At 42.8% G+C, this 14,793-nt stretch overlaps 6 protein-coding genes across 6 annotated transcripts; 1 reads left to right on the top strand and 5 right to left on the bottom strand.

Moving 5' to 3' along the window:
• Nucleotides 1–723: 723 nt before the first annotated feature.
• N7469_005264 (uncharacterized protein) lies at nt 724–1,006 on the bottom strand (the record flags this gene model as incomplete). The annotated part of the gene is made up of 2 exons (XM_056644184.1): nt 724–742; nt 816–1,006. The coding sequence occupies 2 exons, from the start codon at nt 1,004–1,006 to the stop codon at nt 724–726; spliced, it is 210 nt and encodes a 69-aa protein (XP_056500998.1).
• A 374-nt stretch (nt 1,007–1,380) lies between these two features.
• N7469_005263 (uncharacterized protein) lies at nt 1,381–2,624 on the bottom strand (the record flags this gene model as incomplete). The annotated part of the gene is made up of 2 exons (XM_056644183.1): nt 1,381–1,584; nt 1,995–2,624. The coding sequence occupies 2 exons, from the start codon at nt 2,622–2,624 to the stop codon at nt 1,381–1,383; spliced, it is 834 nt and encodes a 277-aa protein (XP_056500997.1).
• A 4,701-nt stretch (nt 2,625–7,325) lies between these two features.
• Nucleotides 7,326–7,980, bottom strand: N7469_005262 (uncharacterized protein; the record flags this gene model as incomplete). Its single annotated transcript, XM_056644182.1, has 2 exons — nt 7,326–7,455; nt 7,754–7,980. 2 exons carry the CDS (start codon nt 7,978–7,980, stop codon nt 7,326–7,328), a joined length of 357 nt encoding a protein of 118 aa, XP_056500996.1.
• Nucleotides 7,981–8,603: 623 nt separating this feature from the next.
• N7469_005261 (ATP-dependent Clp protease proteolytic subunit) lies at nt 8,604–9,626 on the top strand (the record flags this gene model as incomplete). The annotated part of the gene is made up of 5 exons (XM_056644181.1): nt 8,604–8,774; nt 8,836–8,854; nt 8,920–8,945; nt 9,001–9,142; nt 9,196–9,626. The coding sequence occupies 5 exons, from the start codon at nt 8,604–8,606 to the stop codon at nt 9,624–9,626; spliced, it is 789 nt and encodes a 262-aa protein (XP_056500995.1).
• Nucleotides 9,627–9,814: 188 nt separating this feature from the next.
• On the bottom strand, nt 9,815–10,956 carry N7469_005260 (DSC4 family protein; the record flags this gene model as incomplete). Its single annotated transcript, XM_056644180.1, has 2 exons — nt 9,815–10,595; nt 10,733–10,956. The coding sequence occupies 2 exons, from the start codon at nt 10,954–10,956 to the stop codon at nt 9,815–9,817; spliced, it is 1,005 nt and encodes a 334-aa protein (XP_056500994.1).
• Nucleotides 10,957–11,306: 350 nt separating this feature from the next.
• On the bottom strand, nt 11,307–12,890 carry N7469_005259 (fungal specific transcription factor domain-containing protein; the record flags this gene model as incomplete). The annotated part of the gene is made up of 1 exon (XM_056644179.1): nt 11,307–12,890. The coding sequence occupies one exon, from the start codon at nt 12,888–12,890 to the stop codon at nt 11,307–11,309; it is 1,584 nt and encodes a 527-aa protein (XP_056500993.1).
• Nucleotides 12,891–14,793: the final 1,903 nt, after the last annotated feature.

Here is a 14,793-nt window from a genome sequence, read left to right as displayed (position 1 = left end):
TTTTTTTGGTACTATACAACCACCACCCGAGAAATCGATAAACGGCTATGTTCGCATCGATATAGTCGAGCCGTGGATTTTGATTTGAGCCATGCCCTGCTAAATCTGATACACTAGCTAATGATTTAGTAGGCACACAGGAGGCATTATGCCTTCCCTCCCGTCTGTGGACTCCTCTGATGCTCGGTGAAAAAAAAGAATATCCAAAAATAATAAACCAAATAAGAAAGCAAAAAACAGAAACATACAACAGCAGGGATTCGCATATGGTCACCCACCATACTACTAACCTGCCGGCGTATGGCTCAAACGCCGCCAGTAGTCGGGTGGGTGTCGAATGGGGAGAGAATAGGAGATGAGTACGAGTGAGTACGAGTGATCTATATTTGGCCCCTTTCAGCTGAGCTGGCTTTCAGTAGTATACCCCTAAGACGCTCGGTCTCTTGGCATCTGCACATAGCCCTTATCTGCTTAGGAATATAGTAAAGAGATCGCAGGTCTAGCACACACAGTGAGCCTTTTTAGACAGAAATTACAAGGTTTCGTTTCCAGTACTCTCTGGTAAGGTCTTTTAGGGTTATACGTATCGCTGAATATAGACGAGGTGAGCTTGAAAGAGGGATTGTTAGTTGCTTTTTTGCTTTTTTGCCTGACAAAAGAATAATATATAGTTGTGTAGTTGACGAACTGTTTCAACGCCAATTAATGAACCAACGAGCTATCTCACCGGACAGGACTTGATCTGTAATATTAGAATGGACTTTACCTAAATCGAGTACATAGTTCTTGTATAGTTTCAAAACTATACTACCCACATTACAGGTATAATTCTCATATCTAATTTGCGGACAAGGGTGATCTCCCTAGCATCAGACTTAGCTGTCGCACCAGAGTAGTTATCTTTCTCATCTGCAATTCCGAGGGAGTTTACATATTTAATAAAGCCATCTACGATTTGCTTTCCTAGGCCGAATTCTGAAGTATCGATTCCCTTCGAGATCGTCATATTGTCGAGGCAAAATCGTTGGCTTCGGGTTTCCGGATAAAACGCGTAGTTGATGATATACTAAGAAAAGAGGGACTCATTTCACATCTTCCATCCGCGAGGGAGGCTCAAACTTTTAATCCATAACCATTACCCAACACGGACTAAGGAAAGCCCGTTCCGCCTCCGAATCACAATTTTGATTCATAGTATGAGAGATGCTCAGTTGAAAATCCCGGAATTGAGCTTGAAAGTAGCCTTTCCGCCATGCTAAGAGAGCCAGTAAAGTTACAACGAGCGCATATACCCCGGGTTTCCGCTACTAGAATCGCCCCGGATTTCCCCCACATGTTATTACTGGACCAAATTACGGGGCACATGAGGTTATGCCGGATCTAGGACCTATAGGTACGAAGAAGGATTCGAGCCAAGTAAGCCATGCATTCCACGATGGGAATAGCGTCGGCTCTATGACCTTGGCGGACTATGAAAATACCGCGGGCATGAGCGTAAACGGTCTTGTCATTGTCCGGAACTGGGTCAGAAGCGACAACTACATGCCCATGTCTTATCGCTCGAGCTTCTTCATTCTGTTTTCTCTATGGGACAAGGGGAATATGAATGAAACGCGCATACATTCGACCTGTCTGGAGTTTATCAATCATTATTGGGCATCCAAGAAGAAGATAAAAGAAAAATATAATCAAGCAATTCACGAAAATTAGCAAAAGTTACTGCGAGTACTGAACAGAACAAGCAATCATCCAGACCAAAGAGAACACCAGTTATGAGAATAATATCCGATTCTTGTATGCCTCCCAACAGCTAAAAGATTTAGTATAGGGAGAGAATATCATGATATTACGAGTGGCCGATGTTGGATTTGGATCCTGAGCGTACTGCAAGTCCTACCAATTTACGATCCTAGATGTCAACACTTATCAGCTCTGAAAAATTCAGATATGCGCTTTTTCCTTTTTGAAGAGCAAATTCCAAGTCTTTAGCTCACCTGAAAATCTCCCAAAATGGCTGCGATATCCTCATTTAAACCCAGATACGCGCTATACTTAATACCATGTTCCGGATCACCGACCCAACTGTAAAAGCCATCTTCGCCGGTATCTGTCAATGGGCGAATGGCGGTGATGGCGGGGCCCCTTTTCGCGACCTGGAATCCCTGCAAATTTTGACCATGAAGATCTAATGTCACTTGTTTTCCAGGAATTCTGTAGCCGAATTGCGTATCTAGGATATTTGATCCGTGGATCAAATCGAAACCGGATATATATGTTCGTTTATCCTCGACAAGAACAGAAACCGCAATCTTCAAAATCGGATAAGAGATCGGAATTGTATGTGTTTTTGTAAAACACCCTTGCCGTCCACATCTCCCACATTGAAGTGCACCAAATTTGGATTTAGGCAGAGATATGATATGGAAATGATCGTCGGATTGCAGATGTTCCCTTTTGTGCACCATGCAATATGGCTGAATTATTTTCCAGCGAAAACTTCCATCGGGAGCTTCAATTTCTAGTGGTGAGCTGCTGTAGATCAAAGGATAGTTTGGATCTTCAAACATCATATATCGATCTCGTAAATTCTCATTCACAAGCCATTGTGTTTTCCAGTCATTCATTATAAGTGGCCATTCGAACTTGGATAATTGAGTATATCGATATAAGAGTCTCCAATCTTGAAAATTTTCCTCCTCTAGATAACTGAAATAGCCTTGTTCTCCATCCAGAGGAAATCTCCTTCTCCAGAATTGCGGGCTTTCAAATAAAGTAACTATGGCTTTAGATGAAAGCCTGAGATTAAAAAAATCAGGGGTGGATATGTATTGAACGATGTTGAATCGAATTTCCAGCGGAAGGACCTGGAAACAATCCTGAGGCTCCTTTTGGGAATCGACTTTCCCGCAGTGTCTTCTCAAACTTGGAATGCAAGTTTGGCTTCTGCGCGGACGCAGAAGCCTTTCCATCTGTATATTCTTCAATGATTTAATTCCTGATATGCGGTCTCTTGTCTTGCATCCTGGAAATATGTGTCAAACGGGTAAAAATCAGAATACTGAGAGGGTTGGTGAGATCTTGTTACTTTCTCTGTAATTTGGCATAGGTGTCTCTTGTAGTACTTCAATCAATTTATCAAAATTGGGTGGCCTTTCAAAATGCTTTAGTAGCCTTTTCCAGCAGAAATCATGAACAAAAAGCTCGCTCTCTGTATTACAGAGGTTAATTAACATAATCTGTCTGATAATATCATCAAACATACTGCGGATAACCGTGGACTCTTGTGGTCCAAATGTTTGGACTGGTATCATCAGCTGTGGTTTCAATGTCTGTGATAATATATACTGACTATTCTCCAAATCGTCCATTGGGTTCTGCCGTGCACATAATGCACAGCATTGCGGGGGAACCTGCATTTTGATTGATAGCTGAGAGACAAAAAAGACATAAGCCTTGTCTTCGAGGGGAAAAAAAGAAGCAAAGAAATCTTCAGATGGTTGGACGGGGTGTATTTTGGATTTCAACATTTGGATAAAGTGAAATTATTATGCCAACGGCCAGGTATGCCCATCAGCGCTGCATCATCACCTCCCACGTCATGAGATGAATCAGCCATATCTACTCTACACAACTGTTCAAACTAAACAAGCCTCAGATTTGGTAAAACTACTTTCTTGGTCAACGCCACTAGCCCGACTTGAAAGATATTGTCGTCGGGCGTAAATATGAACTAAATACCTTGATATGTCCTAAGCTCTCCCTACATTAATTATCATTTTCGAATTTCTATCGTATGTACGAAAGGTCTCCGAATTGGATTAAAAGGCCTAATTTAGGAAATACTGAAAGATGTTCAGGAAGCGATTGCAACAATAATTGCAGGTTCAATTCTCGTAAGTACTGAAATCTAATAGGTCTCGGTGATCTTACGAACTCCATGTTATAAGCCTGAGGCCGGTCCTGATCCTGAAGCCAGAGGCTGTAATTGCAAATGCCGCAGGTTGCCTGTATCTGAATAGATTTTCTTTTTGTTTTAATTCAATATTCTCTATGAAATTACCTACTTTCTTCGGTATTCTGGTATCGTTGTGAATAGAATGACACTATAATTGGAGATTTAATATCGACAGAGAACATACTTATTGTAACAGAAACCTAATTTCAGGTGGTCATCTGTATATATACAATGATTTGAAGACCAAGCAACATATAAAAATAAAATTCATGTAACTCTTATTTCATTATACGCGTTAGATATGAAAGTGTATGATTAATCTTACAATCTTCATTTGATTAGAAATTCGTTTCCTTATTGGTGGTAAAGTGGTTCCTTGTTATTTTAATACCTCTAAAAATAAACAGTATTGGCCTTCTTCTAACTTTTGATTGTTGATTGATAGAAAAGTCCGATTTCTTCACTAAAAAGAAAAAAGAAAAGCTAGAAAATCCATCAATATAAGCCTGGAAACTCCAGATGAAAATCACCGATGTATAATTAGCGTGAGACCTCAATACAGACACACCTGACAGAATAGGACTTCTATTTGCGTTATTAAAAACAAATTTATATCTTTTCTTTTCTGAGCTCGATATTTGTTGGAAGAAAAGATCTATTAATGATTCGGAAGAGAAAACTGACCCGAAGGGTATAATCAAATTTCCTTCTATTTTCAGATCGATTAAATTAATTAGATATCATCTATGACTTTATCATTCTGTTGATGATAATCAATATGGTTTAACTTTACAATATCTTTTAACGAGTTTGGTAATGGCTTTCATATTGTCAATGTATAGGAACGACCAAAAAATCTATAATATACCATACCGTTTCAAAAACTCGATAGAGAAATCATGTCGAGGAAATTATGAAATATCTGAATATGTTTTTGAAAAACGAAAGTAAAAAGAATTCTTCTAGTATAAAGTAGCCAATGACTAGAGGCTAGATCCACAAACAAAGGAGAGAAGAAGATGAAAGATGAAACTATCTGGACAAACAGCTACCTAAATGGGCGCTATGGAGGACTAAACCCTAAACCCTAGCTCATCACAATGGTATGAATAACTATAACAATAAAAGCTACTTCGCGCGCTTCACAATGCATTTTCAATTTCATTCCTCATCGAATCAAGTATGGCCTGAACTTGATTTGCGTCTCTGTCAACATTTAAGGCTGTCAAATTGCCCTCGAAACCCTCAAGATCATCAGAGCTGTTTCTAAGATGATAGAATTTGGCAAAGTTGCCAACTCCAACAATTGCGTATATTCCGCAAGCCAACGGCTCTTGAGTCTGTCGATAGCTAAGCAAAAAGTTCTTTAGCTGAACTTTGGCCCCTTCCCATACCCCTGGGGGAGCATACCCCAATCTATTATCGGGGCTCTTTTTGCACTCTACCACAAGGACTTTTTGGCGTACTGTGTTTTGCAGAGTTGCTAGGGTAACATTCGCTCTGGAGAGCGAACGTGGATGAGAGTATTCTTCTCTTTCATGTAAATAATTGTGTTGATAGGGGAAACTTATCTGTAAGATCCTTTGCCACAAGGAATCGACGACTACTTCCCTTGTGTTGCGCTGTCCTATGCTCAAGACATAGGATGCCACTCCTGGGTCGTCACGATACTATATGCTTTATGAACAAGCTAGTTCAATCGATCCGGGCTAACTTGGGCACTCACCTTCATTGTCAGAAAAGATGTGATGATAGAAGATAGGAATGTGATCGATGAGTGTCGTTTATCGAATATGAGATTGAGATAGACAGACGTTAGCGAATGTGATACTCTCCCAGTCAATTTTCTGGAGCGTATAGAGAGAAAGAATTGTTTCGGGTTTAAAGGATAGATTCAGAAAGATGGTAGCATTGATCGATATAAACTCGGTCGTTGCTCAGATATTTCGAAAAATGTATTGAAAAGAGAGGAATGATGAAGATGGAGAAAGGAGGTAAGTGATAATAGAAGTTCTGGATAAAGAATCTAACTTTCTGCTAGCCATATAGATAGTGCAGAGTAACTGAAACTGAATGTCTGGTCCTTCAACAAGAAATACGAGTTCATATGTACTCACATTGATGATCACTTTTCTAGATGTGGCCCGCTGTTTAGTGATCTCTCAGACGACATTGGAGGATGACGGAACTAACTCAGGAAAATTGGTACTCGTAGATGGAGGGATATATCCTATATATATTTTGAGCGAAAAATCAATGAATCTCAGAATGAAATAAACCTCAAGTAGTATATCGTTGCCTTGAAACCATGTCGGCGTATAAATTTTCTTAAATAAATGTATAATATCCACCACGATTATGACTAGTAATAGCTGTTTGTTCCAATACGACCCCATTTCTGCTATTCCACATACAACTCTCAATTATCATTCCGAGTTCCTCGAGACGAAGACAAGAAAATAAAAATATAATGATGGTATTTTCCCCGAATCAATTTCTCAAGGGCAGATAAAATGCAATTCAGTAGGAGCCAGTTGACAGATTGTTTTATCTGGACCAACTCAGCATGTTTCAAGTTAGGATTCGTTTCAAGACGTATACTTGAACAGGACTTTTACGGCAGACTTATTCCAGATGGAATTAGAACAAAGTACATATGACGGTACCTGGTGCCTAAGATCCTCCGTGTATTCTGCCACCGCTTCTGAAAACGTGCAATTCTCTCAAGCTTCGTTTGTATTTCTTCTGGGAGCATCTTCTATCGACTTGACGGGCTCAAACAAGAAATTAAGGAATGACAGGCTGCACTTACGCCCTCGGGCTATTAATTATCTACCATTGCAGATTTTGCAGGTTCGGAGCGAAGATAACGCATCGCGGTGGGTATTCTTGCCCCGTTCTCAATCTCCATATTTCTCACCCATAACACCCGTACTCACCCCAAGACAAAAAGCGACGCTGTTTCAAGATGCAGGGCTCTTGGAGTACTGACCACGTTTAGTATGTGGCTTAAGTACGGCTGAGCGGATGGGAAGCCCTGTTCTCCACACCCTATGGTCGTATGTACTTGCTCACACTTAAATCAAGGCTATATCTTGTGTGGAAAATATACTACAAACACAATACGCAATGGATTTTGAGAATCTCCAAAACTTAGAAAGACAAATTGCATGAAGGAGAGTTTCCTGTATAGGATACAAGAAACCATAGGTATCTATTTTGAACAGATTTTCGGATTGTTCGCTGGATCATACATTGGACTGGATCGGGTTTTATGTCGGGGGTTTGAACTCAAAAAGGCTTCTGACGATATCTAAAAGAGAGTCTATACGAGTAGTTTCTGAGACAACTAAGCTGCTGACACTTCATCTTATTGGCAACTCGGGCTTGTAGCAGGTTTTTGAACCGCTTCAGTCGGATTACTTTGAGAGCAGCCATTGACAACACCAAGCAAAGTGTCGTCTACAGCGGCATCATAAGCAGCACCGCAGTTAGGGTCGCTATCAAATAGTCAAAAGTCATTATTTCCCAATTGATCTTCCAAGCTCAAATTTAAGCATAGTATCTTACCTCGAACCCCCACTGGCATGTTCAAAATAGGAGCAAATATCATGCGTAAAACAGTCCTGCGTATACGCATTGCCCAATGCAGTCCCAGAACAGCCTGCACCACAGCGGCCATTACATGAGTAACCGACAAGGGAATATCGATTAGCTCATCCAAGTTCCGCCGCATAATTTGCATTAAACTCGCGTATGGAGGTTATTCAACTCCTCCACAAAAAGGTAAGAACATACTCTCCCTGGCCGGCACTATTCGAGCCATAATTACTACCCACAATCCCCGTGAACGAGCATTTCTGACCAGCACTGTTTTCCCAGGTTGCAGTTGCTGTAGCGCCGACCTTAAGACAGGTGATGGATCGTTTTCTGAGGTTGAAGGATTTTTCTTGTCCGATTGCAGCTGTTACTTGTAAAAGCGATAAAAAGCTGATAATGCTGGCGGTCTTCAGAACTGCCAACATGTTTATTGCAATTGGCTCGCTTGACAGTGATTTTTGGGATTTAGTTGTCAAGGGACTGTGGTGATGAGAAGAAAAAGGGAACTGGGGAGAATTGATATCGTCAAGTTATATGAGCCCGGAGAGCACGAGCGGGGTTTGCCACTAGCGAGGTGACTTCATTTGTGCATTGAAAGATATCATCGGCATTAATTCGCGGAGAAATAATAGAAAAATAGTCCGAGTGGCTAATTATTAGTATACCTCGGCTTTATTGGCGAGCATAACATCTGCAGCCTAGTGCGCGCTTAACCAGCATGTCCTCCGCGCTTTCAAGCATTATTCATCACATCTAACAGCCCTTCCATTTTGACTTAAACATGCCAAGTTCAAGATTCCGCTTATGGCAAGTCTCTTTTGAGGTCGATCTGGTAATTATTTTCCAACATGAATAGTCTCCAAAATATACAATGAGATCTCATTTCATACCCAAAAGTACATACTGCAAAGTGGTGGCCCACATTAGCTGCGGCTGCATCTTATCTTAGCGCCAAGCTTATCGCAAAGCTAACCGCCTCGGGGAGCTTCCTTCCCCTTCCCGTCTCCAACTCCAACTCCAACTCCCATCCCTCACCACCCAACTCATAATGATGCGTCCAACGCCTTCTGTCCAACGCCTAGTAGGGTCAATCCCTTGGATATCAACTAGAATCTTTCGACCTGCACCAGTCTCACGATGCTTCTCCAACTGTGCCCCCTCATTCAACCGCACACCTCCGCGGGGCTGGACACCGACTCCTTTCGTAACAGAGACAGTCGTACGTTGATTCTTAAAGTCCCCGATAAGATAGGAAAGAGATATAGCTAATTCCATGGTAGGGAGGAGGCTGGCACACATGTACGTTCCCTCACTCACATAATATACCAGAACTTTAAGAGTTACCGACTAACCGTTTTGCTCAGATGATATCTTTTCTAGGTTGCTAAAAGTATGAAATCATGACCGCGATCAAAACAATTACACAAAATACCTAACATATCCAGGAACGCATCATCTGTCTAAACGGTGAAGTCGACGAATCCATGTCCGCCTCCATCGTCGCCCAACTACTCTTCCTAGAAGCCGATAATCCCCAGAAACCCATCCATCTATACATTAACTCACCCGGCGGCTCCGTAACAGCCGGTTAGCTCCCCAATGCCATGTCAACTACAAAATCTTAATTCAACTGACGCAAGTCCCGTCCACAGGCCTAGCAATCTACGACACCATGACTTATATCGCTTCACCCGTAAGCACAATCTGCGTGGGCCAAGCTGCATCAATGGGCTCCCTCCTTCTCTGCGGTGGACATCCTGGAAAGAGATACTGCCTCCCACACAGCTCGATAATGATCCATCAACCTTCTGGTGGATATTTTGGACAAGCAACTGATATCGCAATCCACGCGAAGGAAATCTTGCGCGTGCGCGAACAACTTAATCGGATTTACCAACGTCATCTTACTGGGAAGAAGACGCTTAGTTTGGATGAGATTGAGAAACTTATGGAGCGTGACTATTTCATGGGTGCGGCTGAGGCGTTGGAATTGGGGATTGTTGATGAGATTCTTGATCGGAGGGTGAAGAAGGATGGTGAGGAGAAGGACGGTGAGGAGAAGAAGGACTGATTTTTATGGTATCTGGGTTGATATTCGATTTGTACCATACATTATTATGAGATCTACTTATTCCTTTTACCACGTGTAACCTTTACAAGTTGGAATAATAAATCTTGCTTAGCCAGCGCTACCGGCACTGGATGAGTTTTATGTCGTAGCTAAAATACAGATGCGGTAATCCTATGCTGGTTGATGCTCTATCGGTCCACTCGTACGATTCGTCCGTCAGTCCCAACCTGCAATCCAAAACGTTGTCGCAAGAAAGTTGCTGTCTCCGGAGATGGGAAATAGCCCGATGGACGCTGTGGTGTCGTCGAATGCTTCCATTGATCTCGAATTGTAGTCAAGAATCCCATCTCCACAATAACAGCCTGGCCTGCGGAGAAAGTATCAAGTGGGTGGCCGTCACGCGTATGCACGGAGCTGCTTTCACCCGGTTCCGCGAGGAGTGTCGTTCGTTCATCATTTACATAGTCATCGTGTTCCGCGACCGGTGATGATGTCGTGGTTTCAGATTGCTCTTCGCCATCTTCCTCGGTTCCCCGCACCATGCCCCGCTCCTCCGCATCATGATCCTGGCCTCCGGATTGAGTGGAATTGGTATTTGAAGTTGTAGTGGCTTGTTCTGTACTCGTTGTATTTGGAGCGGCGGTTGCTGCTGTCTTCACACGTTCGATAATCAGGCCCAGCATGATCAAGTCGATGAGAAGGATTAAGGTGTCGAAGAGTATTAGTCTTAAGACTGAGACGGGTGTTTGGCCGATGAAATCGATAAATACACCGCCATGTAGGTATCCGCGTGTGTCTTCACCGGCTTGAGGACGGATGACGAAGGCGTGGAAGAACATGCAGAAGAGGTTACTTGCGATTATTGCGCCGATGAATGGTTGGTTGCGTGTTGGATCGAAGGGTGGAGCTTTCGGCGTGAAGAAGATCAGTTCCACGATGGCTCGAAGCGCGAAGAGTATTATAGAGCAGCTGGGCAAAGAGTGTAAGCTTCTTTACTTTTAAAGGGATATCATCTCTCTAAGAGCTACACCAGATCGTAAGATGTACCCAGGTGCGGAGTCAAAGAGGGGGTTGGAAAATATAGCTAGGTTGAGGGAATCACTCACTCCATGTAGTATAAGGCAGATAATTGACAATATATTAGAATATCGAGATCTCGAAGTAGTCGATCGATGAAGGCGACCTTGGCTGCGGATTGGAGCTTCTTCACGCGGCTCTTCTGGCCACTGGCCGGTAGAGGCCCTGGCTCCGTCGAGTCTGTACCATCGAGCGAAACACCAGAGACGTCAGCGATGTACTCCGCATCTCGAAAGGCATCGACGTCGGTCATAGAGAATCATGGGGGCATGGACACTTGACAATGGTCCAGGCAGCTTTTCCAAGTCCACGTTCGTTCGTGAAGGTCGGGGATGATAGTCAGCGATAAGCTGTGGAGTCGGAGAGCCACTCGGAACTATCTCGGTCCGAACACGTGCAGTCTATGTATTCTGGGGTAATTTGTAGAAGAAGGAAAACGTAACTATAACTCTTTGATAATTAATAATTAATCATATTATACTTGATTATTTTGAGTCGGCTACATAGATGGATAAGATTATATTATTCATATCAAACATTAATGCAAGTATTGCTCTTTCTAGACCTAGATATTGATAACAGCAGAGAGACATGCAATCCGTATCACTCATCTCCTAAAGAATTGCTCAAAGCTTCTTCAAACAAGGCAATTTGTTTGTCTAAGCGCTCGAGAATACTCGCTGTATCTTTGTGCGATGTTGCCTTTGCAGCTGTATCTCGTAAAAACTTTGCGTTCTCAATTTGATCGTCCATTAACTTTTTCTGTCCACGGACGTGGGGATCTCTTCTATCAGAAACACCCGGTAAGATCGAATTGTGAGACGAGTTAATGCCATTTTGGCATGTCCAAAAACATAGTCCGGCACAAACATTGCGCAACGCTAAAGGTGCGAGATCGACCAGAGAGTGCTGATTACCATCTTCGTCACAGATGGCGTGTAGGTCAACCCAGCGGCATATAGCAAGGTTATCACTTAAAGCACGCAAACTTTCATATCTCACGCGTGCTGTGGCCATCTCTCTCTGTAAAAAATTGCTGTCTCTGATGCCAAAGTCGGTCACACAACACTCGATCTGCATCAAACAATTGATCTCCAATGTCCATAACACAGCTCTGTGAAGTTGAATGTATTTCTGTGGCTCATTCAGGTAGCCTTCGTGATTGTCTTGAGTCGCCAATACCCCGGGACTAACTTCGTACCTCCGCAAATGTGGAGGACAAGTAATATTCCTCCATTGATATATTTGTGTATATAAATCGTCCACATTATTAGGGTCAACACCATGACGCTTTGCCGAGTTATTACACAACCTCTGCAAAATCTTTCGAGCAATAACTGTAAGTCCAAAAATTGCGTCGAGAAAGTCTTTCGCATTGTGTGGTGGCAAATCATCATTCTCAATAATTTCCCGGTCAGGAACAAGAGATACCTGCTTGCGATCCAAGCAGTGAAAGGCATCAAGGCCATAGACATGCCAGTAAAGAAGCACACGCCGCTCTCTAGCCCTGGACAATCTCACTGCTGAGCCAGAGGTTGAGCTCGTGGTAACACGATCTTGAACACGAAGTTGTAACGTCATCAAAACGAGCGATTCATGCTTTAAGAAAAGTCTGCCAAGATTCGCATAGAGTGGCGGAGTATTGGAATCTTCGTATTCGAAATTGACCATAAGAGCTAATGCTTCGAGGTCATCGAGTCTGATGGTTCCTTCTTCAGAGGCGATATTTCGACTTTCCAAGAATGCTTCTCGGAAATCGGACGCATATTGTTGTTGGAGATTCCATTTATCTGGAATTTCTGTGAAGGGTATACCACGACAGGCCATGGCGGATGTAAGGGCATGACTACATTTTCCATTGCGATAGTCTTCCCAGAAGGCGTCTTCCAGTAGAATTGGCAGCCATGGTGCTGCAAATTTGAAGTAACAATGTAGTGCAGCAGTCAAAGTTGTATTTAAGAAATTTACTGCGTTGTCTTGGCCAATATTTTCGCCCGATATTTCTGCTGGATACTGTGCTTGTTGTGCATCCGTGACAGGCTGGCTGTCACTTTGGACAGAGACTCGTTGAAGTGGTGTACTCTCCAGGCCAAGCCACTCCGTTGACCCATTATCGTCGTCCATAAAGATGTGATCGAGAAAGAGGATATTATCACTGTTCAGACCAAGGAAGTCACCAGAGAACATATCGTGTGGATGCTCTATTAATGCTGGCTGATCATCTACTTGTGCTGAAAGTGGTTCAAGAGGAGATGCTGAAGCAACAGGCGTAGTTGTTGCTTGGTTATCACCACATGATATGCCATTTCGAAATGTCTGTAATTCTCCGTCTCTTGAAAGTATGTCCGTATCATCTCCGCGAACTGTCTCTCGATTACGTCTCCGATGCCGTGCTTCAGTTACATCGTTCAATTGACAAGGACCTCGACGAAGGGCACACTGTGAACATGAAGTTAATCCCTCTTTTGCTCGCAAAGACCGATCACATTTGATTTTTCGTCGGTGGCAAAAATCACAGGATGCCCGCGGTAATCCTCGCTTGAGCTGCATGATTTGAATGTCCGCAATAGTCTCCGTGAAATGCTGTTACAAGGAGAACAAAGTAGATGTTGTATTTCGAGACACGGGGATTCTGCGGTGACTTTGCGGTAGATTTAGTTATTTCCGTGAGAACATTGATATTTCTGCCTGGTTAATCAGGTATATACCGCGGTGGGTTTTATATAACGCTGTTGATTGGCTGCCGTGATCTATACACAGTGCAAAACGGACATTTTACGGAAGATCTTTTAAACACCTTGTGGCTCAACAAATAATAAAAGAATAGACGAAGATTTCGAATTTAGTTGCCTGATTCTTATGGGGAAAACCTCCGTAGAGTAGAGTGTTATATTAAAGCCTACATTTTCCCAGTAGTTAATTATCGATCACGCAAAGTATCAAGCTGTCATCTTCATCTGTATTCCCGCCATGGCTCAATCAACCGATCTCTACGGTTACCTACCCAGCAAACCAGCAGCCATATTTGGAATTGCGTACTTTGGCACCGCGGTACTTATATGCATCACTCAGGTTATATTCGGAAAACATAAACACTACTGGATGTTTACTGTTGCTCTTGCTGCGGCAGGTGAGGCTATTGGTTGGGGAGGAAGATTATGGGCTCATTCTGAGGTATGCCATACTTACTCTCTCATCTTGTGTATGGGACTTTTTTGACTCTAGTCTATAGCCAGAAAATTGGATGCCATTTATGATCCAAATCTGCAGTCTCATCATCAGTCCGGTCTTTATATCAGCGGCAGACTATGTCCTTTTTTGCAAAATGTGAGTCGTGGAACCATTGAAAACCCAGACAAAATAGGAAATAGGGTTGCTGATAAGAAGCAGTGTCGAAAATGCAGGGAAACGACTCTTCTATATTCCGTCTAAATTGTTTTGGATCTGGTTCATTATCCTGGATATCATTTCATTGGCTATTCAAACCGTAGGGGGAGTCTTTGTCTCAGGTGCACAAAACTACGACCAGCTCAACCATGGATCTAGCGTTATGCGATCTGGGATTATCTTCCAGTTCAGCAATACTTTCATATTTGTGATATTGATAGTAGGAGCAATTTTCAGGGTGCGCATGAAGGGTATCTGGGTGTCATCTGTGGCGGGGTGGCCGGCTATGATAGCCATGTGGGTTTCGACGCTAATGGTGTTTATTCGCAATGCTTATCGTATTGCTGAGTTGTCGGGTGGATGGAAAGGACATCTGATGCGCACTGAGTGGTATCTTGTGGCTTTGGATATGGTACCCATGACGATGGCAGTCGCGGCGTTTGTGGTTTTCAGTCCCTCTCTGTTTTTCTATCATGCGAAGCCGGAGAAGGAAGGGAAGCCCGAACCGTTGTCTGACTGTATTTCACTTTCCTGGCGCTCCAAGAGCTCTGTATAAGAAATGTACAGAGATGTTGCACTTGAACTGTTAGCTACTGCATGAGAACTAAACTTTAAGTGAGAAACCTTTGGGGCTTTTTTCAATAAGAATAGACTCGTTGAATCAGATACTCTATGCTATGCAATTTATTTTCACTGATATATA

The sequence above is a fragment of the Penicillium citrinum genome, assembly GCF_028827155.1.
Source record: "Penicillium citrinum strain IBT 23319 chromosome Unknown utg000004l:1.0-2404223.0:1.0-2405248.0, whole genome shotgun sequence".
Classification (NCBI taxonomy): domain Eukaryota; kingdom Fungi; phylum Ascomycota; class Eurotiomycetes; order Eurotiales; family Aspergillaceae; genus Penicillium; species Penicillium citrinum.
Note: the sequence above shows the minus strand (reverse complement) of the source record. Positions and strands in the feature narration are given on the sequence as shown.